This window comes from Schistocerca gregaria, chromosome X (genome assembly GCF_023897955.1).
Source record: "Schistocerca gregaria isolate iqSchGreg1 chromosome X, iqSchGreg1.2, whole genome shotgun sequence".
Lineage (NCBI taxonomy): Eukaryota > Metazoa > Arthropoda > Insecta > Orthoptera > Acrididae > Schistocerca > Schistocerca gregaria.
In genome coordinates, this window is record NC_064931.1 from 254,368,457 (window position 1) to 254,394,640 (window position 26,184).

The following is a 26,184-nucleotide window of genomic DNA, read 5'->3' on the forward strand; positions in this document are numbered from 1 at the left end:
GTACTTTGTGCATAATAGACTCGAAATACCAATATTTGGAGTGTGCAGTTTGACAGCAAGTTTTCGTGACATTGCAAAGAGTGTTTTTTTTTTTTCATGTAATATACTACAAAAATAGTGCTAAAATTTTTGCTTTACATTTGTTTGATTTGTTCATCTTGTGCATACATGTTAGAAAGCAGAGTTTCAGTGCCTCATACTAATGTTTCTGACTTTTGTAAAAAGTACAGTGAGCCTTTTGACCAGGATTGGAAAGGGCTAAGGTTTTTGAGTCACACATTACTATTAAAGACAATGTACAACCACGCTTTTATCATACTAGTCCTGTCCCTGATCCTATACACGAAGAAGCTGCTTAGGAATTGCACCGATGGAAACGCAATGGACTGATAAAACCTATTTCTGCAAGTCAGTGTGCATCCCTCTTGGTCGTCCTCAAATCGCCATCAGGAGGTTTACGTCTGTGTGATGATTTCAGAGCCACAGTAAACTCACAAACTGTTGTGGATTCATTTCCTCTCCCTCAACGGAGGAACAAATGGACAGATTGGGACAAGGCAAATTCTTTTCCAAAATTGATTTACATGAGATATAATTGCAGCTACCACTGGACAAGCAGGCCAAGCAATACTTCGTGATTAACACTCACCTGCGTCTTTTCCAGTTTCGCACACTACCATTCGGAAGGCCTTCAGCACCTGCTATTTTTCAGTGTTTCCTGGAACAATTAACAGCCAAAGTTCCTTCACGTACAATCTGTCTAGACGATACTGTTGTCAGGGATCATACGCCTGCTGAACATTTAGCTAATTTAGAATGTTTGTTTCACATACTTGTTGCAGCTGACTTAAATTGTAACAAAGAAAAGTGCTCCTTTTCCCACGAAGAACTTGAATATTTAGGACAGCCCATAAATGCACGGGGTATTCATCGTGCTCTCCCACATTTGTCTGCGTTTAAAGATTTGCCAGGGTCGTCCCGCAACATCAAGGGGCTACAAGCTGTCATGGGGAAATTAATATATTACGTTAAGTAGATAGCAAACAGTGCGCGAATTGCTGCTCCACTAAAGCGGGTACGCTGGAAAGGCGTCTCCTTTGAGTGATACCAAGAACGTCAGGGTGCATTTTACGGTTAAAGGACCCATTGCCAGAGTTTGTTCATTTGATCGACCTATTGCTTTCGCCACAAGAACTCTCAACAAAGTGCAGTCAACTTGAAAAAAGATGCACTCACCATTGTCTATGGTATTACCAAGTTCCACCAATATTTGTACGGTTGACAGGTCTATTCGACTACAGCTCATCGGCCTTTAATGGTTTGTTCATTCCTGCCAAGCCTGCCCCACCACAGACTGTGCAAAAACTGCAACATTGGCATCTGTTATTGTCTAATTATTAACACAATAGTTGTACAGGCCCACTGCACAAGATTCGAACGCTGATAGTCGTCTCTGTTATCACTCGGTACCTACACAGTGTTTGATTCGTCTGAGGAATCACGTTACCAAAACAATACTCAAGATTTTGAAATTCTTCAAAATTTTCCTCTTGATTTTTGGCGGGTCGCTGGAGCAACCCCTTCTGGCCCAGCTCTCTGGATAGTTTTGCAATATGTGCACCATGGTTGGTCATGAAGTTTGAAATAAATTCCCCACCCAGTGGCGTGTTGCTCTTTTCTCATCGTCACTCGCGGGGTCAAGTGCCCTTCTGTTGCATACAAAGAATGATGATGCATAGGTTGCGATTCCTCACCCGCTCCAGCTATTAAGTTTTGTCATTGTCACACCAAGGTCATGGTGGCGTAGTTCACACACAGCAGTTCGCTCGACGTCATTGTACTTGGCAGGGCATAGGAGCCCAAATTCTTTTCAGAGGCTACGTCCATCCGGATCACGCGTACACGTTTTGTGGATCCATTATGGAACACAATGATTATTGGTGGTAGATGCATACAGTAACTTTCCTTTAGTAGTCTCCATGCCATCTACCATCACTGCTGCTAGTACTAAATCGGCTTTGTCTTCTATTTTTTGTCTCGAAGGTCTCCCCGAGGGCTTTGTCTTGAACAACAGACCACATTTCACGCCAGTCAGTTTTCAACAGTTTTATGCTGCCAGCAGCATACACCATGTAACTACTGCTTCTTTTGACTCACAGCCTAACAGTGATCAAGAACGGTTCAGTCAAACATTCAAAAGTCACATGGAGAAACTCATTCTCCCCACACACAGGAAGAAGCCTTACAGATTTTTCTTTCCTCCTACGACTCGTTGCAACGTGACAGGAAGTCGCCTGTAAAATTATTACACTGTCGTCATTGCTGTACCCTTTTGCATCTTCTGTGGTAGCTATGGAAGCACTTCGTTTTGCTGGGTCAGGCAAAGTTTCAGCAGCAGGATAAAGTTTTCTTTCAAGTTTTGGTAAGAAACAGCACTGACAGCATGTTGTCATCACACAGGTATTGGATCATTCATTTAACGTAATTCAAGATTCCTTTGGCCTGCATCAGCATCACCAGAACTAGCTGCAGCGCTCTTATGTCAGTGATTTCCCACAGAATTTTTGACCACAGACCCAACAAGCCAATAGTGTGGTAGTTGCTGTCTAGAGGGTGCTAAACTGCCACCACCATCATCAAAAGTCCTGCATCCTGAGCTGATGTCTGAGAAGGCATTGAACCCGGACAGCCGTCACAATGCCCTAGAGTTCCACTTGCAGTCAACCAGACCACAGCGACTATGTCCCTAGAGCAGGCAGGCATCCTGGGGCTGGTTTTTCTGCTGGTGTTACCGCCACTTGCAAGGTGGACACTGGGGCGTGGACAGGGAACTGCCATAAGCTGTCATTACAGTCCCAGTCTCGTCATCTATCTCCACACTGGGGTCTCACCCACACCCTCATCACGTGATAACAGTACAGAGGTTTGGAGGGAAGGCATGTGGTGTCATTCGAAGAAACATCCCATGGTACAGCTGGTACCTCATGACAGCACCACAAGCTAAAACTGGTTACGACCAGACCCAGCAACACATGATAGATGCTGACGTAAATATGCTCACAAGTGTTTCCAAATGGTGCCACTGCAAGAAGCTTGCTTATGTCAGAATGCAGAGCCACTCACCCTACTTTGTAATCATCATCTAGGACTACAGCATTGTCTTAGATCCACCTGCAAACTGACAGAACTATTAGCCAGAAATGTGAATCAAACTTTATAATCAATTGTATATTGAGATAATATACAACCAGTATTGTAGCAATTCATAACACACAATATTCACCGACGGTAACAAATACATGGTAACATTCCTGTGGACTTGAGTTATTTCCAAGTTAATTATTCTATAATGTTGAATTTGAATACAGTGATGTAATATTTTGCATATTTTCTAGTATCTGCTCTACCTTCGCCAGAAGTAAATCTTGGCTTGCTACAACACACTGCAGTCTTCCCTCCAGGAATACCCATTTTAGTTCACAAAGCACCTGTTTAATACTTGCATGCTGATCACAATTACCAGTAACAAATCCAGCAGCAAGAATGGGTCACACTAGTATAATACACACCATCTCCATCTATGGATGTGCTCATTCCATTTCATGTTGCTTTGCAAAATTACGCCTATATTTTTAACCACTTATACTGTCAAACAGCATCATACCAATGCTGTATTCAAAAGTCACAATATTTATTTTCCTATTAATGCACATTAAGTTATATTTTTCTAAACTTAGAGCAAGTTGATATTCATCATACCAACTAGAAATTTTGTCCGAGTCACCTCACATAGTTCTACAGCCACTCAACGATGACTTCCCACACAGCACAGCATCACCAGCAAGTAGCCATAAATTGCTGCCCACCCACTCTATCAGATAATTTATGTATACAGAGAAGAAGTGTGGTCCTGATGCACTCCTGACAATGCCCTCATCTTAGATGATGTACATAAAATACCAGAAAAAAATTATGTTTACTACTCCACATTACAATTGACTTTGCCACAAAATGTGCAGCACAATGCTTCAACCAAAATATTTGTTCACTTACCCAGTTATAGAAACTGCCTGACAGAAAAGTAAAATTTGAAAATGAACAGACAGCTCCTCCTTGACAGCTCCTCACATACCACAGAAGAGTTTCTATTATCATGTGTAAAATGCAATGGGTAGCAATTTGTAACTTACATGGCAAAAACACTTTTAAATGGTCAGTATGTAGCGATACGACACACAAAAGTGTAATGTGAATGTAAACTGACTTGTTCCACATCATTGTGATTTATTGCACAAATGACCCATAGAACATGAAACAGTCCAATTAGTGGAAAATATTTTAAGCTTATGCCTGACTGATAATGCAGTTGTGTAGTATGAGTGATGGTGATGAACGTACGTTAAGTTAAAGAGTTTAATACCATATAGTAAACAAGATTATTCAAGGCAAGGTAGTGACTTGAATAAAATGGAAATGACAGAAAGAATTGCTGTGGCTGTCTTCTGGAAGGCATTCCAGCATTTCAATGGAATTATCATTATTTTAAAACCTCAGTTATGAGCACTGCAAAAGCATTGGGACCTGTACTAGAAAACAAATAAAGGTTCGGTATCTCTCAAAGACTTGCTTGTTCCTTTGAGAGAAATTGAGTAAAATACTTCTGACCATCATTAAAGATTTATTTCCATTTATTTTCAGAGGCACTTACATAACTGTGGATGCAGTAAGTGGACCTCTTGTCACAATCTCTCTCAAATTTGAGCAAAAGAAAAAGACATGTACATGTATGCAAGTGTGTGTGTGTGTGTGTGTGTGTGTGTGTGTGTGTGTGTGTGTGTGTAGTGGGAGGGAGTAAAGATTATGAGTGAGCTGGAGCACTCAGGAATTGCCTTCACTCCAGACCAATATTACTGACAGAGAACTCTAGCAGTAAGCAAAGATTTTGAAGGAAATTTCCTGAAATGAAAAGCATCACTAACTTCTTTCATGAAGTACCAACTCTCGCAGTAAAAGTTCTCCAGAACAGCTTATCAATTTTTAAAAAGAAAAATTAATGTTTAATGCATGCCATTACATTTTTTGACCAGAAAATTAAGGCAACGTAACTAGAAACAGATATAACTAGGAACGGATAGATTCTCATAGCATCACAACAGAAACCTCTTTAAGAAAATACGTGCATTTAAAACTGACTTTACACATGGGCAACATGTGATTTCATTTGTAGGGGTATGTTAATTCTCAGCTGTTTACAACTGTGTTTAATAAAAGAAAGCAAAAAGTGCACCATTTCTTTATAACAAATATTTTGTGTGATGCACTGAAGTGACTCATTAATAGGTCCATTGTTGGCTTCAAAGCGCAACTACTACATAACTGAATACCCCATTAAATCAGTTACACAAGAACTTTTCAGATTGCTTTCCAAAGGGACACACTGCCATGCCATACCTTAGCCAATCTCATATCTTTTCGAGAGGAGTCCATTATCTTATCTCATCTTGTTTTAAGCAACACTCTCGAAACAAGAGTCTACGACAACAAAAGTTGAAATACAGTACCATTCAACTTAAAAATTAAATATGACTCAAACAGTAACAGCAGGCACTTGGGATATCTTTATGTTGTGCTTACCCAAAAAAAGTTCAATATCTATTGTAATACTGTCATTAGTAACAAACTGCTTAACAAAATGACATGTGAAGATGGGAATGAAAACTATGTAATTGTGATAATGCATATGGCGAATTAGGATCACACAATAAGTTGATATCAGTTTTTATAACAGACAAAAATACTACATTACTAGTAACTTTTACTTCAAAAACAATTTACTCCCAATTACAATTACTTGCACTACATGATAAGTAAAGTTCCAGTATTACTCAAACAAAAACAAGTACTCATGCGGTACTTTACTGAAAGCTTTCCACAATGAGAATAAAGAAAATTACCATTTCTCCAGCTAGTTTGGGCATACTGAACAGTAATGGCACCATGGAGGGGGGGGGGGGGGGGGGGGACAAGGTGACTGGAAAATCGTGGCGTATACTTCGGGATATTGTTAACCTAATGAGTAATTGTGAAATACTGAAGGTGGGAAAAAGGAAATATGGAAATTTTTTACACTTCAGAAACAACAACTGTTTTACGTGAATGGAGCTTTAATGTAAAAAATTTCATGTCAATATATTACTTCTACAGTTACATCAAAAGATTCTACAAAAACAGTACTACTTAAACAAACAAAAAAATAAAATATATGTAATTCTTAACTTCACTCCATAAAACTACAAACATAATTAACCAAAAAACATAAAACTGTCAATAATAAGCACTGCAAAAGACAAATGACTGCACCTTCACAACATGTGAGGCATTAAAAGTTATCGCTCAAATTGCTTATATTATTATTGCATAAGAAAAATATGCTGCCTTCACAGATATTGTTAAAACAGTCTTATGTTTACAAATACATATCACAGAAATCGAATAATACTATATCTGTACAGCTGTTTCTTGCTGTAAAACTGAGCTATGGAATTCACAGTGGAAACAGTAGATAAAGTGTAAGAAATGTGAGGGAGACAGGAAAAAGCTTGACATGCAAATGTCGTAAGTATAATCAAATATACAAAAGTAATGTGTATTTTACATGTTACTATAACAATCTATTTCCAGCTTCTGTTGATTATTCATGGGAAATTTAAGATAATGTTCACTTGGTTCTTTACGAAGACTTACAGCAGATTTAAATGGGTTTTCTCCCATTTTGCTGTAGCATAAAATAAAAGCTAAACAACAGCAATTTACCTAAAAAAATATCAATACAGGTATTCACACTGTTACTCTGCTATTACAAATAACAACAATGAAACAAAACAAAATAAATTATGAATATTCATGTCATGAAATGCTAAACAGTAAGTCCAATGCAAAGTGGATAATAGAAGTGAACATGCACAGTCAATGATTCATAGCAAGTTTACCAACGACTGAAACTGTCACAATTTAGAAAGAATCATTACATGTGTGATACCAGCTATTAGAAAGTAGTATAGGGCTGAAACTCTGAGCTCTAGTTCAAACAACAAAACAATAAGCAGTGCTCTGTAAATGTTCACTATATCTATAAATGATAGTGTTCTCTTCCCAACTGAATTATTTGTTTTACACCTGAACTCTCAGACTAGAATTATACAGATTCTGTGGAGGAAAGGAAGAGAGAATAATTCTATACAGTCATGATGCCAATGTAATAAATAAAATGAAACCAAAGTAGCCAAAATTTCCCTTGAATGTATGCTGTAGTTTCAAAAGAGAGCTGAAACAAGTGTGAACTTTCCTGACATCGTAACTAGGTGCCATGCTGTGAGTAAAATATCAGTTTTTGCCTTTAGAATGCAAAGCTCATCTGCAGGCCAGCTGAAAGTGTCAGTAGGCGAATACCTTTCTTTCAGTTTTCCTAATACTGGAAAGCATCTCCCTTATCTCTCATCAGAGATTAAATTGTGGTTTAGTTTATTTGTCCAGCATATAATTTTAAGTTACCTCAAAAGTTAATTTAAGTATGCCCCCCCCCCCAAATGCTGAGTGAAAGATTTCCTTCATTAAAATATTAATGCACATTAAGAATTATTCAATTCTCAAAACAATCATCAACTTGAAAACAAGGGATACAGTGATAGTCCATTTTTTTCACAGCCAAAGCTCGCGATCTTCATCTACAACAAACTGTAAAGAAGGTTTTCTCACTCTACTGGAGAGATTTACTTGCTACAGCAAAATTATCGAAAATAATGTCTCCAGATATGAAGAAAGAGAACATTACATTGCTATATTTAAAAGGCAGTGACCGTTGCTGATACTGTACATGTAGGAATCTGTGCCAAATGCAGAGAAAAGGGTGGCACAGATTGTTTATAATTAATGCGTTTCCAGTCACCTTCTAACAATTAACTACAGCATACTGTTCGAACACACTACATAAAAATATTATTTTGCAGCTCAGAACACACTTTCGATGTAAAATGACCACCACAACTTCATGTAACAAAACGGAATTGTTCATACTGTAAATAAGCATTATTCTCCTGAATAAAATTGTCAAAAACTCTCCTGAACACTGTTAAATATAGGGTGACCATGTGTCAATTACCAGACTATGAAATAATTCCATCTTCACATTAAGTGGGAACATCCTGCATTCACACAGACACCATCCGCTCCTTCACTTTTAAGTGCCTTTTAAAGTTATGTACAGAGATCACATTTGGAAAGATTACAACACATATTGTAATACTAATGTTTTTTCCGTTTGAAATTAAAACTGAAACTATCAAAAATGGAAGTCATTCATGCACTATGGAAATAACTGGTTTCTATTAACTGTGCAGCATTATCTTTTAACGAATACTATGTACATAATCACCCATACAAATTATGAGAAAGTACACAATGCCCTCCTCAATGTACAGACAAAGAACACATAAAACCCTTGTCGTAACTCCCCGTGAATAGCCAAAAACAGGCACTTGTGGTCAGTTACCCATCTTTTTCATTTCTGTGACTGCAAGCTGAAACATTCACAATAACTAACAACATTTTTCAAAGGCCATGTTTTTTGGCATGACTAATAGTGGTATTTTCATGTTTATCAGCACACATTACAAAATAGGTGTTGTGATCATGCCATAATATATTTGGAAGAAGATTCATCCATATGCATTTCAATGAAATATACAATATATCTTGAAGAAATGTAGAAGTGGGTGCCACTGAAAAAATATTAAATGTTTTAGGTATTAGAATGCCATTACATTACTGATAAGGTAAGGTGTAGACTTTTTCAGTCCAAGAAAAATACTTTCTAGCGAAGGAGCACTTTACAAGAAGGTCTCAGGAATTTGGTTTAAACACAATCCCAAAAATGAAAGATTAGGCAAATTACATGTATATAACAGTACCCAGTGAAAAAGGCACTGTAAAGCAGGTAACATAAAAAGGTAAGATACCCAGGCTTCAGAAACAGTTCTTCAGGGTCAATGTCAAAAGGAAGAAACCCAAGACGGTAATGAAGAGGATGTTTCACACAACACCATGACCCAAGGGCCAAGTGTGTTGAAAAATGGACTTGATAATAAATGTTCTCATACAATGCTACCCAACTTATTCACATTGCTCATATTTCCACTTAGGACAATTAGCCCAGTTTTCTTCTAGCTTCTAGTGCAGATACATCAGTTTATAAATGGTGAAGTTTCTTTCAGATTTCTTGTACTGATGACAGTTTTAACTATGATCAATTTGTTAAGTATAACAATTTCATAATTTTCCGCATAGCATAATAACATAACTAATAAATTTCTCACACAAAGCAACTCTTGCAGGTGCCTCTACATCTACTTTCTTTCACTGTCACAGTAGTTTCTCAAATAAAATAAACCCGTAAGACAAACTGGAATTGGTAATTGGCATACAAGTTTATATTGACCTAGATGAACGTTTAAAAACTTCATACTTTAAAAAGCTTCATTGGCAAGGGAATGATAAAATGCTTTAAAACAAAGCTGAAATTTGCTCATTCAGAACCAATTACCATTTCAAACTGCACATAATTTACATTTCTTTCCTGTCACACACATCCAAAACAGATATTCTGCCATTAAAGATGGTACATTTCCTTCATAACAAATCCATTTAAGATACACTTTCAATATTCAGATAAAACAGCCACTGGTCAGGTACAATTTTATTCACTACTACCAGTTTCGCCTGTTACACAAGAGCATCACGAAACAAACATTGTCCTGGTAGCAACACACTGGGTGATTGAATGCAGCACTCAACATCACAGTCAACCACATCTGACCATGTTCATGAAAGTGTGTAACTGTGGTACCAAGTGGTGCTTTTAAACTCAACGAGTTGCCAACACTCACGTCTCACAGGAGACACAAGTAATTGAGAATTGAGCTACACGTGACCTGTGGTTGCTTCAGGTAAATATTCATTACAGTGGTCACTGTACCTCTTCAGGTGATACCAACAGTTGCTATACATGATATTCCTTTAGGATTCCTAGGACAGTCACTGAAATGCATCTCTCAAGGGCACACACAACACTGAGTTCGGACTATCACATGACACTAGGGATGGAATTTTATCTCATTCTATAAAATGTCTAAGTGCTGGACAGTGACCACACAGTTCAATCAACATTAAATAATGTTTTTTAAGTTAATATGTATTGGTGTCAGAGTTTACAGATTGACAGATAATACTTCATAGTGTTGCTATGTGGTCAGTCTAAACTGTTACTTTAACTTTTGTTCATGACAAACTTCTGGAGTTGTTTAGAACAATTATTGCAACAAAGTTTACATTCTCTGCAAAATATTGCTAAATTAGTAACTTTTATTTTTGTACATCCATATTGCGAGCACAATTAATGAATGCATGAGTTGCCGAAACACATTTTTACTTGGTAACAGGCAGAGCAAATAGAGGTATGTGGGGTAAATTTTTAGTAAGTTCATTAGGTTCAGAGGTCATGATGTATCCACTTTGTTCGCGAAATGTAAGCAACTAAGAACAGCCCTAAGCACAACTGTACCATTTGTGAGATTAACAGATGGTACTGCAGAGCTGAGAGTGCTGCCTTAAGCTGAACCAAGACTTTGGCAAAGTATCAATCTGCTTGAGAACCACAGCTTATTGTTCCTTTCTTAAGTGTTGCAGCTCCAACCAAACAGTTTTTTCACTGTAATGATTGTGTTAACTAAGTATCATGCCTTCTGTCTAATGTGGTCATTTCACTTTTAAAACATGCAATGACCCAGCATGTAAAAACTGGTGAGCACTGAATATGAATTGGGCTAGCTTAACATTTAAATGACAAAAGGGATCTGTGTACAGTGCCCTCAAAAAATGGATAGCACAGGTTGCTCCATACGACTTCTCCAACACTGTTCAGAAAATGCAACTTTCTAGTTAGTACGCAAATGACACCTGGAGTCTCAATTATGATAAAACAACGTAGCTACATTGCTTTATCCACCAAAGCAAATCAATAAATAAAACCTAAAACATATGCCTGAGTTTACCCAAAATGTTCTACACATTTCACAGACATAACACCATTGAATGATTCACAAATGACAGTTAAAACAGATTGCATTACTGGGCAGATAAATTGCTCATGTTCTATATAGAAAAGTCTTTGACCTCCCAAGACAGAAAAACAGAAGAAAGAAAGAAAGAAAAAGCTTGGACAAATATGACATTACCTGTGGCCAACAACTAAATACTTTTTTTGAACACCAAGGCAAATGAAGTACTATAATCAAATACTCTGAGAACATGCTACTGGAACTTTCTTTACCAGTGTTTGCCTAGACCTAATGCCTTTCTCTATTATAGTATTCAACCGGTAATATTCTCCTGATACGTCCAGTATTGCTAATTACAGTTGTCATGACAAGCTCAAGAAACCATGCTTCGTACCACAGATAGAATAAATGCTTTTACTTAAAGCTATAAACGTAAATCAGACTCTTCTGTGGCTCTCGAGAGTAAAAAAGGGTTGGTATGATTAAGTGACCACTCACTCGTGTGTGTGTGTGTGTGTGTGTGCAAAAACCAAGAAAGTGAAGTGAGATACAGAGAGAGAGAGAGAGAGAGAGAGAGAGAGAGAGAGAGAGAGAGAGAGAGAAATCTCAGTTAATGTAACATTTAGCGCATTTCCAAGACCTCTAAGCCCATTCACATGATCACATGACACAGGTTTATTCAACTAATGGATTGCGGACATAAGTCCGTCTATGAGAAAGTCTTTACATCATTGTTATTTCTGACTGTTACAGCATTAGATCAGTAACAATAACAGCAACAGTAATAACAAGAATAATTACAATTAAAATTATTATAAACTGTGGACTCTATAAAATTCATTACGGACTGTAAATACTTAAACCACTAATTGCCACTAAAATTTTCTTACATAATCATTCCTCCATGATGCTGTTATCTGAATACATTAAGCTGTAAATGTACTGTACTGAAAAGTCTAATGGCATGAACACTGCTGTGATGAAACTGGACTAATAGAGGTTTCTCAGAACCCATTCTTTTCTATGGAAGCATATTCCCTCAAACCAGGCACAAATTTTAAACATGTTTGTACACAAAACATGGAAACTGCCAGTGTAATTTCTTTTTTGAAAGTTCACTGTAAACAGGAGCTAAATTCTAAATTGAATACTTAAGTACATTTGAATATATACTAGACACATGCAACAAAGATAAATTATGTCATTCTTTACCAGTTCTATATGCAATACATACAACTCACAGCTAATAAAATTAACTATGGTTAAATGTTAAATATATTGCACATTACTACACAACCCATTACATGTCAAATTATTCAAGGTTCCAATACTTCAGAAATATCTCTTCATTATTAAAATGCATTAACAGATAAGTAAAAGTGCACAATGAATCAGTGCTACCAACATTTTGATAACACAAATGAAGCACTGATTCATAATTAAGTAACTGATATCTGAACATTTTTCTGAAACTAAATACAAAAAACTTGACAAAAACCAGAATGAAAGAAAGGACAACAACAAATGAAGATACATTTTGAATGAAAAATGAGAATGTTGAAAGAGCTAAAGCCACATATAGGCTAATGAGATACTTTGGTCTCAAAATGAAAATTCACAATAACTGCAGTTGTCATGCGAAATGAAGTACCACCGTGGTAACTGTTTGAGATTCTTTACCAACTTCCATCAACATGAAAGAATTTCTTCAACATTTACAGCATAATGAGGTACACATTTTCAACTATGTATCAGTATGTTTAAAGAATGTCCATGAAATATGTTATAAAATACCTTTAAGTCTGATACATTCCACTGAACATGAAGTGAGATGCTCTACTCAACAAGAAACTACTAGCGTAGCATTCTTTCCAGTAGATGTGTACCAGGACATGATGCACTATTAAGAGAATGAAGTCTTCGTCATGTATGTTACCTGATCAAAGCTAATACCTAGTAAATTGTGTAAAACAAAAATAATAAAATCATTAACGAAGTATACAATAATGACTGTGATAAGGCAAGATGAGTGAATTACTTTCCAAACTAAAAATTCATGGACAGTACTATGTTCAATAACAGCTTCCATTTAACCTATACAATCTGTTGCAAGTTTCATATGTATGATGGAAAGTTTTAAGCTTCAACTACAACACAAAAAATAAGCCAATAAGAGAATAGCAATGGAGAAAATGAAACATGTTGTACAGGAATACTGACAAAAGGTTTCTATGAACAACAAAACAATTTGTAAAGGTGACTCTTATAGCACCATCATCGCAACAACTAATTTGAACTTTTTCCTCTCCAAATGTATTCAGTTCAGTGCTGAAATCTGACACAGACACACACAAAATATGATACAGTCAGTATCATACAAACAAAGATTATATGAAGAGAATACTAGAGGGATTTAAAGCTATTTAAGACGACATTAACCTACAAATATTAAACAATGAACACAAAAAGTCCATCACCTTCAATAAGCTTTCCTCGCTATTAAGTACAGAATATTATGACTTCATTTAACTGAAACTTAAAAGATGTAAAAATAGCACCTAGAGGTAATGGAACAATTTCTGTTGTTTAAATTTTGCTGTTCATTTTAGATTAAAATTCTTTCTTTGTGAAATCAACTGTGCAGGACACATAAACACATTTAAACGGGTCAAAATTCCAATTCTTGTGGGAAATCTCAACACAATTTCAATTTAAACAGTATGTGGTCAAATGCCGTTTTCTTTCCATGGGCTAAGCATGGTCTTAATGACTTCATATAATCTTTGTACGACATATGTAACACCAGTATACATATTTTACATAACGCACCACTGACACATTTTGTATGCTACAGCTGCAGCCACTTTTTTTATACATAAATACAGTTTTAAACAAAAGTGACTTGTAAAAATTTCAGCTTCAAAAGAAATTGACAAATGCATGTAGCAGAACAGTTCATTCATGTTAACAGTTTACACTGAAGACATGAAATATATATTACTTTCTGTTGAGCATAATTTGTTGGTCTATTAAAAACACGAGGAACACACAAAATGCCACCGAGTATAGTTTCAAACTTTCACTTTAGGCTTGAGCTCTTCTGCTATTCCTCCCCACCGTAATTTGAAAGTTCGCCCTCGCCATCTTATGGCTGGATCCCACAAAGCTTGTAGAAATATATATGGGGAAGATAGCTCACGAAACAGCCAACCCACAACAAAGTCAAATTTATTGAAAGGTAGAGAACTATTCTGCACAATTGTCAGTAACAGCCAGTCAAGAAGAAACCACACAAGTATGTGCACTAGATAAAAGACAATTGGGTCCCAGTCAAACAGGAAGGAGACTGCCCAAGCTGCACAGCCTCCCAGCAACATGCATTCTGACATAGGTTCCAAGAAAATTGTGTGTGGAACCATTGCAGTCCTCAGCTTTGCCCAACGTGTTAACCGAGCCTGTAAAATTTAAAATGACAGATAATCACACACCAAGCCCACTTTCCTCAAATGATGAGAAACAAACAAAAAAAAAATTATTTGGTTACATAAGATTATTTTATTCCAACACAAGAAAAATGTTAACTACGTTGAAACAGTAGTATCACCAAACATTCAAATTTTAACAGGAATATTTTCAGCAGAAATATGCACCAACCACAGTAAGCATGTGTTTCAACATAGGGAAATAACATGGAGACATGTCAAAAACACAAAAAAGGTTACGCAAAATGGATCTATCATAAAAAAATGATAATGCTAGGAAAACTTTAATAGAGAATATCATTTCTTGTTCATTACACCTACATAATTAAATGACTACCCTCTTGTGCAAGATGTAACAATTGGTTGAACAAAACAGTGGGGATGGAAAGCACTAGACTGCAGTTCATTAACAGGGTTTGAAGAAGGAACACGTTTTCTCTGGAAGAATAAGCTTAATGGATACTTGTCTATCTCACATTTTGATACAGTCACATGTGCTGACCGGGGTGGCCGAGCAGTTCTAGGCGCTACAGTCTGGAAACGCGTGACTGCTACGGTCGCAGGTTCGAATCCTGCCTTGGGCTTAGATGTGTGTGATGTCCTTAGGTCAGTTAGGTTTAAGTTCTAGGGGACTGATGACCTCAGAATTCAAGTCCCATAGTGCTCAGAGCCATTTGAACAGTCACATGTCTGTATTTTTGGCACAATCAGTGGCAGTTATTATGGCCAACATAACAATATGCTCAACAAAGTAGATGGGGAGCTTAGAAGAAAAAGAAAATGTCACTGTAGAGTGCACGACAGACTACTAAAATTTCAGAGATCCTCAGTGTACAGCAGAATTTCGAGGTGTATTAAACTGTGCAATGACTTGAGTTACAAAATGGGACAGGTGGAGGGAGAATAACAGGAATATATAGAAGCATACAAGATGTATGTCCATGAAAGACGATGCATGTCCAATAATAGGGGCACTAGATATCCATATACAAAACACACTGAGTACGCATGCAGATTGTACGAAAGAAGTACTGACTGTCTTTGCACCTACCCTGCCGACACTCTCCCCTTCCCCCTTTGCAATTCTTATGAACTGATACTTATTTTACACATGAATATGAGCACGGACTGAAATGAAAACCTTACATTCAAGACTTCATTCATGGATTGGAGTTAGTTTAAAATATTGAACCAAAATTCCAAGACAGTGGATAAGCAACTACTACTTCTGACATGTTTTGATCACTATCAGAATCACAAGTGTATTTCTGAATGCCACATTTTAAGAAAACTGTCAGAAGTAATTACAGACTGAGGAATAATACAAAAAAAATGTTGTAATTATGCAAGGGAATAATCACTTTATCCCTCTTACATTTCACAACTAGCCTAAACTAAAAATTACACATTCAACAAGCCAGCAACAACTTTCTGCCAAATTATTACTTCCAATAACTTTCATTGCAAATATAGTGTAAGAAGAAAATTGATAGGCCTATTCTCATATGAAAAAAGAAAAGAGAATCATTCATCATAGTAAATACAGTACAGTCCAAAAATAGAAAAGGTAAATATCATTATTACTATTTATATTATGATACATGTGATGGATAATTTTTTGAACATAATTTCAGTTTTCTCTATTAAGCAGTCAGTGTAATTCTTGTACACTGAATTACCTATGTAGGCAAAACTAGTAAAGAAGGTCTTCCCCAAAATATGAAGAATACTTAACATTTAATTCCATACTCAGCACCATTGTCTAGGTATACTTTAAAATTTACTTGTATACTGCACTGGCTTATCTCCTCAGTTGGAATTTGTAAGCAACCATTCTCATCCCCCCCCCCCCCCCCCCCCCAAACACGCAAAAAAAATCTTATTAGTATTTAATACCCTCATTTGTCATTAGAAATAAGCCAAAATTTAAAAATTATTCTTTTGTATGTTTTCTGTTATGGTAATTCTCTTTACAGGCAAGCGAAAACAATACAATGTAATTTTATAGTTGTCAAATGAAATGTTTCACACATTTGATTAAAAAACTTTTAGCTCTGTTGGTCAGATGCAAGAAGAGACAACTAGAATCTTTGTAGTTCCTATGTGAAGTTTTGAACTGCTTTTGGTTAGAACTACTACATGTCAGTGTCCTGTAATACACATACCATAGTGATAGGAGTATCATTCACAGTGGTTAGTTATGGTATTTAGCCTAAGAATCATTGTTCATTATTGAGTGTGACCATTTTGTATTTTCCTGATAAACTGAAGTTCCATTCATTGGGCTCTCAAATTATCCAATGATGGTTCCTTCATTTAACTAATCACCAGGATGAACCTATCTGTAAATCTTTCTGGTAAAAGTTATGTACTGGACTCTTCTTGCAGTTTTCGGTATGATGTGGATGTAAACATTTGGCTTCATTAACAGTCAATTTGTTGCCACAATCAATTTTCTGCTTTCACATTCGTGGGCATCACCAACTCAAACAGTCACCTTCCAACCTAACCTAGATCTCTGGCTGTGCCACAGGTCAGTCTGTTACTACATCAAGATTTCAGATCGATGGGAGGTGGGGGTATTGTCTAATAAGTAATTTTAGGTTCATTTTAACCTTTTACTTGCAAAAAGAGGAAGGACATAGCTTGTTTTTGTAACTAAGAAAATTTGCACTTGAAACACATGGGGCTATTATTTGTGAACCACTTGTATACGAGTGATGAAATGCACAGGGACAGTGGAGTGGGGGGACTGAACAGTACAATTTTGCTTCGTTCCAGCATATTCTCCACAAATCCAAAATTTTAATGAAAATAAGTGCATGCTCTGATAAGTAAAAAAACTGCTATGAATTTGTGGGAAATCGTAGCAGAGCCACACAACAAAATTACAGTTTCACAAAACAGTTCTAGAAATATGTAGAAGGAAAATGACATTAGCAATGATGGAAACGTGATTGTAGACCAAAAATTGAATCAATAAACAATAAAATCCATTAAAAATAAGAATGACAATGATGGGAGAACATCACCACAAAACCTACTGGTTGGTCAAGACAAAACACTGATAAATATATGATGTAAGATGGCAGACTAGACAGAAGCAAGAAATCTACTTCTGTCTAGACAGAACTTGAGAAATGAAAATCCCAAACAGAATGCGAAAAAACAGGGAATGAAATGAGATCCATGCAACGGTGATGGTTTTGCAGGAAAAGCAAAGAGGCACACAAAATGGTCTGTCAAAAATTATGTACAGCGATGTGCTGGAAGTTAGAAATAGCTGGACGGAATGAACTTTAGAGTTTTAAGAGCCACAACGAGTTCACTAGACACAAGGGACATTTGAGATTGGTGACGGATGGGATAAAAAAAATTTCTGTCCCTTTCAGAAGGAACCTGGCCAACAGTAGCCTTAAGTGATTTACGGAAATCAGTGAGAACTTGAATCTGGATGGCCAGACAACAATGATTTGAATTGCTACCCCGCTAAATATGAGTACAGTCTCTTAATTAATGATACACATTGTTCAGTAAAATACTGGACTATGTGAGAGTAAAATGAAATGAAAAGAAAAGACAAGAAAAATGTTCGCTATGAGGTTTAGTAAGTTTTCTGAAATACTATCAAGGTCTAAGGGTGAAAATTCTGCAACATTTTCACATAAAGTTAGATTCTGTTAGTTAATGGTTAGTTTCAAACTCACCTGAAATGTAGAGATGTTACATTGCCCAGAATTCTGCCATGCTGGTTGACTACTGATACACATCCTCCAGCCACGCTCCCGCAAAGATTTTGCAAGGAAGAAGTCTTCAGCAAGGTAGCAACTAAATGCTTGCAGACCACCAACTTCATCAATCAGTGGTTTTTTGATAAGTGTTGACATACCAGTATGGCAGTTCACACCCAAGAAAGCTGCTGCAAGATAAATTCTTGCCTGTGCTGTGCCAAAATAAATCTTCTCTAAAGTGGCAGCAAATCCCTCCCTGTCACACGTAAAGGGCATCTGATGCACTATTGCCACATCATCTTTCATGTACGATACCATGTCCATCAGAGTATCTTCTTTCATACGAATACCACTGTCCGATATGAGTATGAGATCATACTGAGCCTCCTTGAAACCTGGCTGCATGTTGTTTATTTTCGGATTCACACCAACGTTAAAACCACCAGTAAATAGTCTTGCTTGCACATTTGGATATTTTTCCATGAGTTTATTAACAAGCATCACTGCAGGATCACTTTCATCCTCAACACAAAATAAAAGTTCATAAAGGGGGTAATTCATGGTGAAAAATGTTTCCAAGTTACTGAATAAATGCAAGTCCACACCCATTAATGGTTTTAAAATTGAAACTCCAGGATATGGTGTTTCACTTGGCAACTGATTTGGTTTCTGGTGTAATCTCCACTTTGCATAAAAAATTGCTATGAGATGCACACCCCACTTTCCACACCAAAACACGAAGAAAAATATAGCAAAACCATACAATGTATAGATCATTGGAGACATTTTACTTAGGTCTGTAGCAAACGTCATTGCGTTACAATAATGTATCACAATAAATACACAGAAAACAAAATACCGTATTGTTTGGCGATGCAGATACGCACAGCGTTCATACACCTGGTGCACTTTTAAAGACCAGTTATCTTTCAATCGAATGAGGCGGCACAGCAGACGACATCAACTTGGAAACCGTGTACAACATAAAAACAAGTTCTTTCAGCATAAATAACAAGTACAGCTTCACAATTAAATCGTGTACGCATAGACAAAAAATCACTTTCTTCACATGTGATTCACATTTCTTCCAAGATTCTGAACGACGTAAATCAGAAACGACAGGTATCCTTAATTTCATACCTGCATTTTCTTTACACTGTTTTAGGGTTAGGCACACGTGATGAATTGCTAATTGCAACCTAACACAACTTATTAAAGTTACAAGAAGGAAGTGAGCTTTTCCGATGCAGGCACGACGCTCATCAATCACATTAATTTCTTTAATCAAAATGTTAAGGTCATTGTGAACGTAAATAACTCCGCAAGTGTTACAGCAGACGAAAACGACTCGCACATGGTTCGTCGAATATGTATCGTGAGCAACTGAGCGGTTAATCATGCCAAACTTATCAGTAAGTACACTTATGCTCATCCCTCTTATTTCATCGCTAATCTTATCTTTCTTGTGAATCAAAGTCATGAAAGTCACACGATACACATCGTAATCGGAAGCCATACTTGTATGTAGGCTTGCCAATGATCACATACCGTATTTCCGTTTCAACTGGTTACATTTTAATACAGGTTGCCAGCAACAACAATTGTGCGTACTTTGCTAGAGCCATTACAAACTATTGTGAATATTAACTCGTAATTTAGGCTGTAGTCTTCTAAGCATAAGTAGAACATGCTTTCTGTACAACGACTGTATGTTGGTAACGTTCACGTCAAAACAGCATGAATAACATTTGCATGAGTGTGTTGTTGTGTTGCATAATAAAAACTTGACGTTGTGGCAGGTCCTTACAACAGTAAACACATTAGAACTAGTTATTGCGTAAATAGATATTTGACAGTGATGTTTAAATAAAAATAAATTGTGTATTGTGTGGTCATTCATTGAATATACGTTGTATGGGTACTGTTAAGAATTACGTATTATGTTGTACAAGAACAGTTGTCTTCTGCTAACACTCATTTAAGCGGTGGACATTGATCGTGTTGCCATTGAGCCAACAATTGAATTTAACGCACATTCTATACTACGAACAGCTGCTAAATACAGTTTATTGATTCCGCTAGCGTAAATCTCAATTCATTTCGTTTCCTATTATAGAAAGAATACTACAATTCCTATTCAACGTATTCCGTCGGATCTAGTATTCATTTTGTTAACACTGTTAGTTTCTCAACCGATTACTCCTGTATTCATCAGTTGGGAGACCGGCGTTATGCACGTTATTACATTAGTTTATCTTGTGCAAGTATTTTCGTATCTGCGTAACTACTGATACCAATAGCCATTGGAACCTGCATACTGTATTCAAGTCGTGAGCTTACACTACAGTTCATGTCCATTACCCTTCATTAGCAAATTTACTATTTTCTGGTACCTGAGAATGCCCTATCAGCCTGTATCGTACCTAGTTTGCCGCATTGTGCCATAAAGTATTCACTCCACAGTTCGATTCAGTATCTCTTCGTTATATTTGGCCTACTTCTAAAGTAGACTGAAATGAAGTTATACTTTGCGAATGGCCGCATTTTTCCATCTCATTTTTGAAGGTATATTTGTACATATGTTTGGTGCCAGTGTCTGTACTGTACACCGTCCCTCTATTATATACTATAGTGTCATATTTTTGTCAAGTCTCTGCATTTACAGAGAGTATTCTTAAACTACAATAAGGGTGGCCATAAAAATCTCCACTGTCAGGTCGTGAACTCTATACAAGCTACTGTTCAAACAACTCAGATTAGTAATCCGGTCATCCCTGCACATACACTGTACCTTAATAATAATAATGACATTATAGGAAATAGGCAGATCATCTTATTGTAGCTAAATTTGTAACGACTTGGCTTGTATTCTGATATTTTTTGATAAATTGGGAGTTCTTTTTAATAACTAAAAACTATTTTGATTAATTAAAGTCTTTTCTGAAGCATTATAAACAGCTCATGATGATGTTGCTCAAACATTAGCCTATATTATTCTGTTACTGCTGCTGTAATGTGAAACATCAAAAATTTCGAACAGTTTAATGAAGTGACTCATTACAGGTGTCAGGAATTTGAAGAACTGAATGTTTTCTATCAGCTGTACAGAATGTTTTGTTCATTTTCTATTGGTTTCGGTTGTAGTGACCACCCTCACAGGAAGAACAAGTGCTGCACATTAGGAGGATATGCAATTCAACTTCCGATTGGATAAGACCGTGATTTTGTTGGTCTGATAGTTTTCAACTTATAGTGAAGTCAATTCTGTGCTGGTTACCCAGAACTGTGGGACAGGTGAGACTTACCACAAGGGGTTGGAAGAATTTCAAATCTCTTCCAATGCAGTCTCAAACAATCAGTCTTTCCTTCTCCAGTCCTTTTCCTTGCCCCTCTTCTTTCCACTTCAACCCTTCTGCCTGAAGAAGGAGCCACTGGCTCCGAAAGCTTGCCTAATTACAAACCTCTTTTATATGTATTTTCTGCCACTGCTTGGTAAGTAGATTTTTTATCCACTCAATTAAATTATTTTGCCAAAAATTGTTTTCCTTTTTATACAAGAAATAGCTGCTCAGTAAGTGCTCCTGCACAATTACCTTTGTTTGGTACACAGAAGTTTACTAATTCAATGTAGAAGGGCCACATGCTGTGGCAACTACATAATATAGTGTACATTGATGTTTACCAAGTTACAACACCACAGTTCTTCTGACCAAGGGCACTGTTGCTATAGTGCTTTTTTTCCCCCGAGAGGATGTTGAGACTGCCGGCCGTTGTGGCTGAGCAGTTCTAGGCGCTTCAGTCTGGAACTGCATGACTGCTATGGTCACAGGTTCGAGTTTTGCCTTGGGCATGGATGTGTATGATGTCCTTAGGTAAATTAGGTTTAAGTAGTTTTGAGTTCTAGGGAACTAATGACCTCAGATGTTAAGTCCCATAGTGCTCAGAGCCATTTTTGGATATTGAGACCCCTGTTATGGGTATTTCCACTGTAACATTGCTTGCTGTGGTCTTATAAACTAAACAAAAGTGAACATGAGAGTCCCTGTATCTTCTACAGGCTGCTTCCTAGTATTATCGGCCCTTCCACCGCCTTTTATATCAGAAGCATCACAGTACACAGACATATCCAAATGCATTAACACAATATGAAAGACTGAATCAGATGGCCTTGTTTTAAATTGCAACAATATAGAGTAAATTATATAAGAATCAAAGTTGTAAGACTGCCAGAATTTGGAATAAAATGTATCTGTCTTGTTAAATGAAAATAAAACTCAGCAGATAATCTTCACTCTAAGAGACAAGCCACTATCTGATGACCTAGTTTTGTTGAATTCGTGGGAATTTATTTAGACGAAAAGTTATCCTGGGGCCAACATGTGAACTATATTAGTAGTAAGCTATCTAGAGTAATTTATTTATTAAGACAACTCAGAAATTGTGTACCTGAAACACGTCAGATCATCCCGTTTTGAATTTTTCCAAAGTATAATATCCTGTGGCATTATCTTGTGGGGTAATTGTAGTCATATACATTACATCCTATTATTGCAGAAGAAAGCCATTAGGATGATTACAAATTCTTCACATAAGGCTCATTGCAAACCCTTATTTATTGAACAAAAAATTATGACAGCAATAAACCACTGAATATACAATGTCTTAATGTATATGAAGAAGAACCTACAAGATGTGAAACATAGAGAAAATGTACATTGTTACAATAAGAGAAACATCAAACACATATAAATGCCTTGCCACAGATCATCAAAGTCAGTAAATAGCTATGAAATTACAGGGCACAAACTATTTAATAAACTGCCACATGCCATACAGGATCTTCTTGAACATACATTCAAAGACACTGCATCAATGGTTAATTGCCCACCAGTTCTATGACATCAGTGAATTCTTCAGCTGTAAAATATAGTAATCCAATAGATAACCCACTGTACATTTATTGTAATATAAGCTAAAATATTTCAGTAGTCAGTACTTTATCACACTGTATTGTAAATTGTATCTTCAGTTTACACTGTCAATTGCTGTAACGGCCTAAAGACAATAAATATAGTTGAATCCTTCCAAAGAATTTGAAGCTGCTTAGTATTAAATAAAACATTTGTCGAGGAGAGATGAGACAGTATTAATTGAAAATCAACAATTCTCACAACATTTCAGATTTGAGAATCAGTAGCCCTATATGAATTTTGATGAACTTTTCTGCAACATATTGGTATAGCATAGATGTTGCAAAAGTACTTTAAGCTATATTTGTTTAGAATCATATAAATAAGATCCATTGACAGAATGCATCAGAAGTTTCCATTTTCTCAAAATTCTAAATGATGCCTGTATATTCAATAAGTGACAAGGATTAAATTACATATGTCATATCCACAGATGCCACAGAATGTGGGCTCTGGAATTTGGAAAGAAGTCAGAGATGTACATTAATTTAATAATTTAAGTTTAATACAATGAAATAAGTTTGTATCACTGTGCTAATTCTAGTTATAGTGTTTGAAAAACATTATATTTAAGATTTCCTGTAAAGGCACAGATCAGTGGAGTAGGAAGATTTTCCAAACAGAAGATTCTTTAAAATAGTTTTAAACTCCACTACATCTTTTACCTGACATGTAATGTACTCTGACTGGTTGTTAAATACATGTGTACATATGTTTCGGGCTCCTTTCTCTATTAATGTTAACACCTTGAACCCTTTGTAGGGATTGTTTTTGGTTCAAGTTTTAGAATAATGGTTTTCATTCAGTTTTCGTGAAAAAAGAAATGGCAATAGTAAAGATTAGATTAGATTCAGTTTTCGTTCTTGTTCCGTGGACCCATAAATGAGATGATTCTCACAAATGCAGAACACGTCAGAAAGTATAACATAAAAAACATAGAACATTTGAATATAATACTCACTTCCCTTATCATTTGTTAGAGATTGTCAAAATTATGCGAATACATTACAGTAAATTGGAACTGCTAATATTTACAGAATGAATGCACTGTCAGAATGAAACATTGGTTGTACACTTTTAATAAATTTACAAGACACAAAACATCTAATTTTGACTTGTAACCAAGTGCTGTTGAACTGAAATCTAACAGACATTTCTACTTATGCTGGTCCAGCAGTTCCTATTAAGAAACTTATGTACAGAGTAGGAGGAGTTGCCTCTCAACAAGTCTTTAAAATTCTGTTTAAACTATGCTTCGTGTGAAACCAAGTTTTTAATGGTTGCTGCCGATGTATTGAAAATGTATGTTCCTGCATATTGGACCCCATTTTGGACCAAGATAAGTGATTTTAGGCCTTTATGTTGATTGTCCTTATTCCTAGTATTGATACTAGGTATTGAGCTACTGCTTGGAACTAAAAGACATATTACTTGCAATGAATTTCATTAAGGAACAAATTATTGAGAAGCAGTGGTTAGAATATCCAGTTCCTTGAACAGGTTTCTGTATGATGATCTTGAATTGAAACCACAAATAAGACTTATTAAATGCTTTTGCACTCTTAAAAACGTTTGCTTGGTTTGGTGAGTTACCCCAGAATATGATCCCATGTGACATAATAGAATGAAAGTATGCAAGTTTTTATATATTGTAAATATGGTTGTTGGGTGTATCGTCATGAAAATTCCACAATATTTGTTGGCACAACTGACTGGCATTATCAGGTGCAGCAAACACACTCTTCAAGCTGTGGCCAAAGCCTCTTATTTATTAGTCAGAGAGGAAACTGTGCTGGCACAAACGTGCCAAATTTCAGTGACCAGTAGTGTGGATATGCAGATTGGTAGCTAGAGAGACCACTATACTGCCTGTCAGATGATGAATGCATGTGCAAAGGTTGTCAATCATACTATGCACTGCCAATGGCCACCCCAGTGCCTTCTGTCAGGAGCCGTCTGCCGGACTGTGTGTCCATGCTGGCATGTGCCTGCCCTTGCCATTGTCAACCAAATGTCTATGTTGCCACTGCAGTGGCATGCCTTGTATGACCAACAGCCCTTTTTTGTGTTCACTGTGATTTTAACATAGCCAGCGGAGGATCTCATACTGTGCTTGTGCTGGTATCCTGTGTCCCTGTTAAGCATATTAGCCGAGATGTGAATTTCCACTGCTTCTTTAATAATGGTGTCACAGTACTAATGACGTTGACAACAGACTTTTGGTGTTTTTGAATTCCATACAATGTCCTGTACTGAGACACCTGTTTCCCCTAGACTATATGGATTGCCTAAAATTCACAAGGATACCATGCCTCTTTGACCAATAGTTAGCAATATTGGGCTGCCAACATACAACCTGGCAAGACATCTTGCAGTGCAATTGAGCCCTTTATAAGGAAAATGTGAGCACCACATTCACAACTCAGAAGATTTTGTCGCTCGGCTTAAGAACTTGTAACTTGCACCATCAGATATTCTCGTTAGCTTCATTGTGGTTTCACTTTTCACAAGTGTCACTGCAGGAATCATTGGCGAAATGCTGGAAGGGGAACTTGTTGTTTGTTTAAGCATGTGCTCACCTTGACTTACTTTTATTCAGTGACCAATACTTTGAACAGACTGATGGTGTTGCAGTGGGTCATCCCTTGTCACCCATTGTGACCAATCTTGTTAATGAAGATTTTAAGGAGAGATCACTCCAATCAGCAGAGTTGAAACCTACATGCTTTTGGCGATATATGGATGACAACTTTGTCATGTGGCCCCACAGTACTGCATCACTGGGTTCATTTTTGCAACATCTAAATTCTCTTCATTCCTACAACAAGTTCATGATGGAGATGAAGAAAAATTGCAAACTACTGTTCCTAGATGTGTTGGTGTGGAGAAA

General features: G+C 36.7%; 1 protein-coding gene across 1 annotated transcript; it reads right to left on the bottom strand.

Annotated features, from left to right (window-relative positions):
* Positions 1 to 7,573: 7,573 nt before the first annotated feature.
* Positions 7,574 to 19,893, bottom strand: LOC126298470 (ceramide glucosyltransferase). Its single transcript, XM_049989802.1, has 2 exons — positions 18,301 to 19,893; positions 7,574 to 14,566 (listed from the first exon to the last, which is right to left on the bottom strand). Exons 1-2 carry the CDS (start codon positions 19,135 to 19,137, stop codon positions 14,183 to 14,185), a joined length of 1,221 nt encoding a protein of 406 aa, XP_049845759.1. The 5' UTR covers positions 19,138 to 19,893; the 3' UTR covers positions 7,574 to 14,182.
* Positions 19,894 to 26,184: the final 6,291 nt, after the last annotated feature.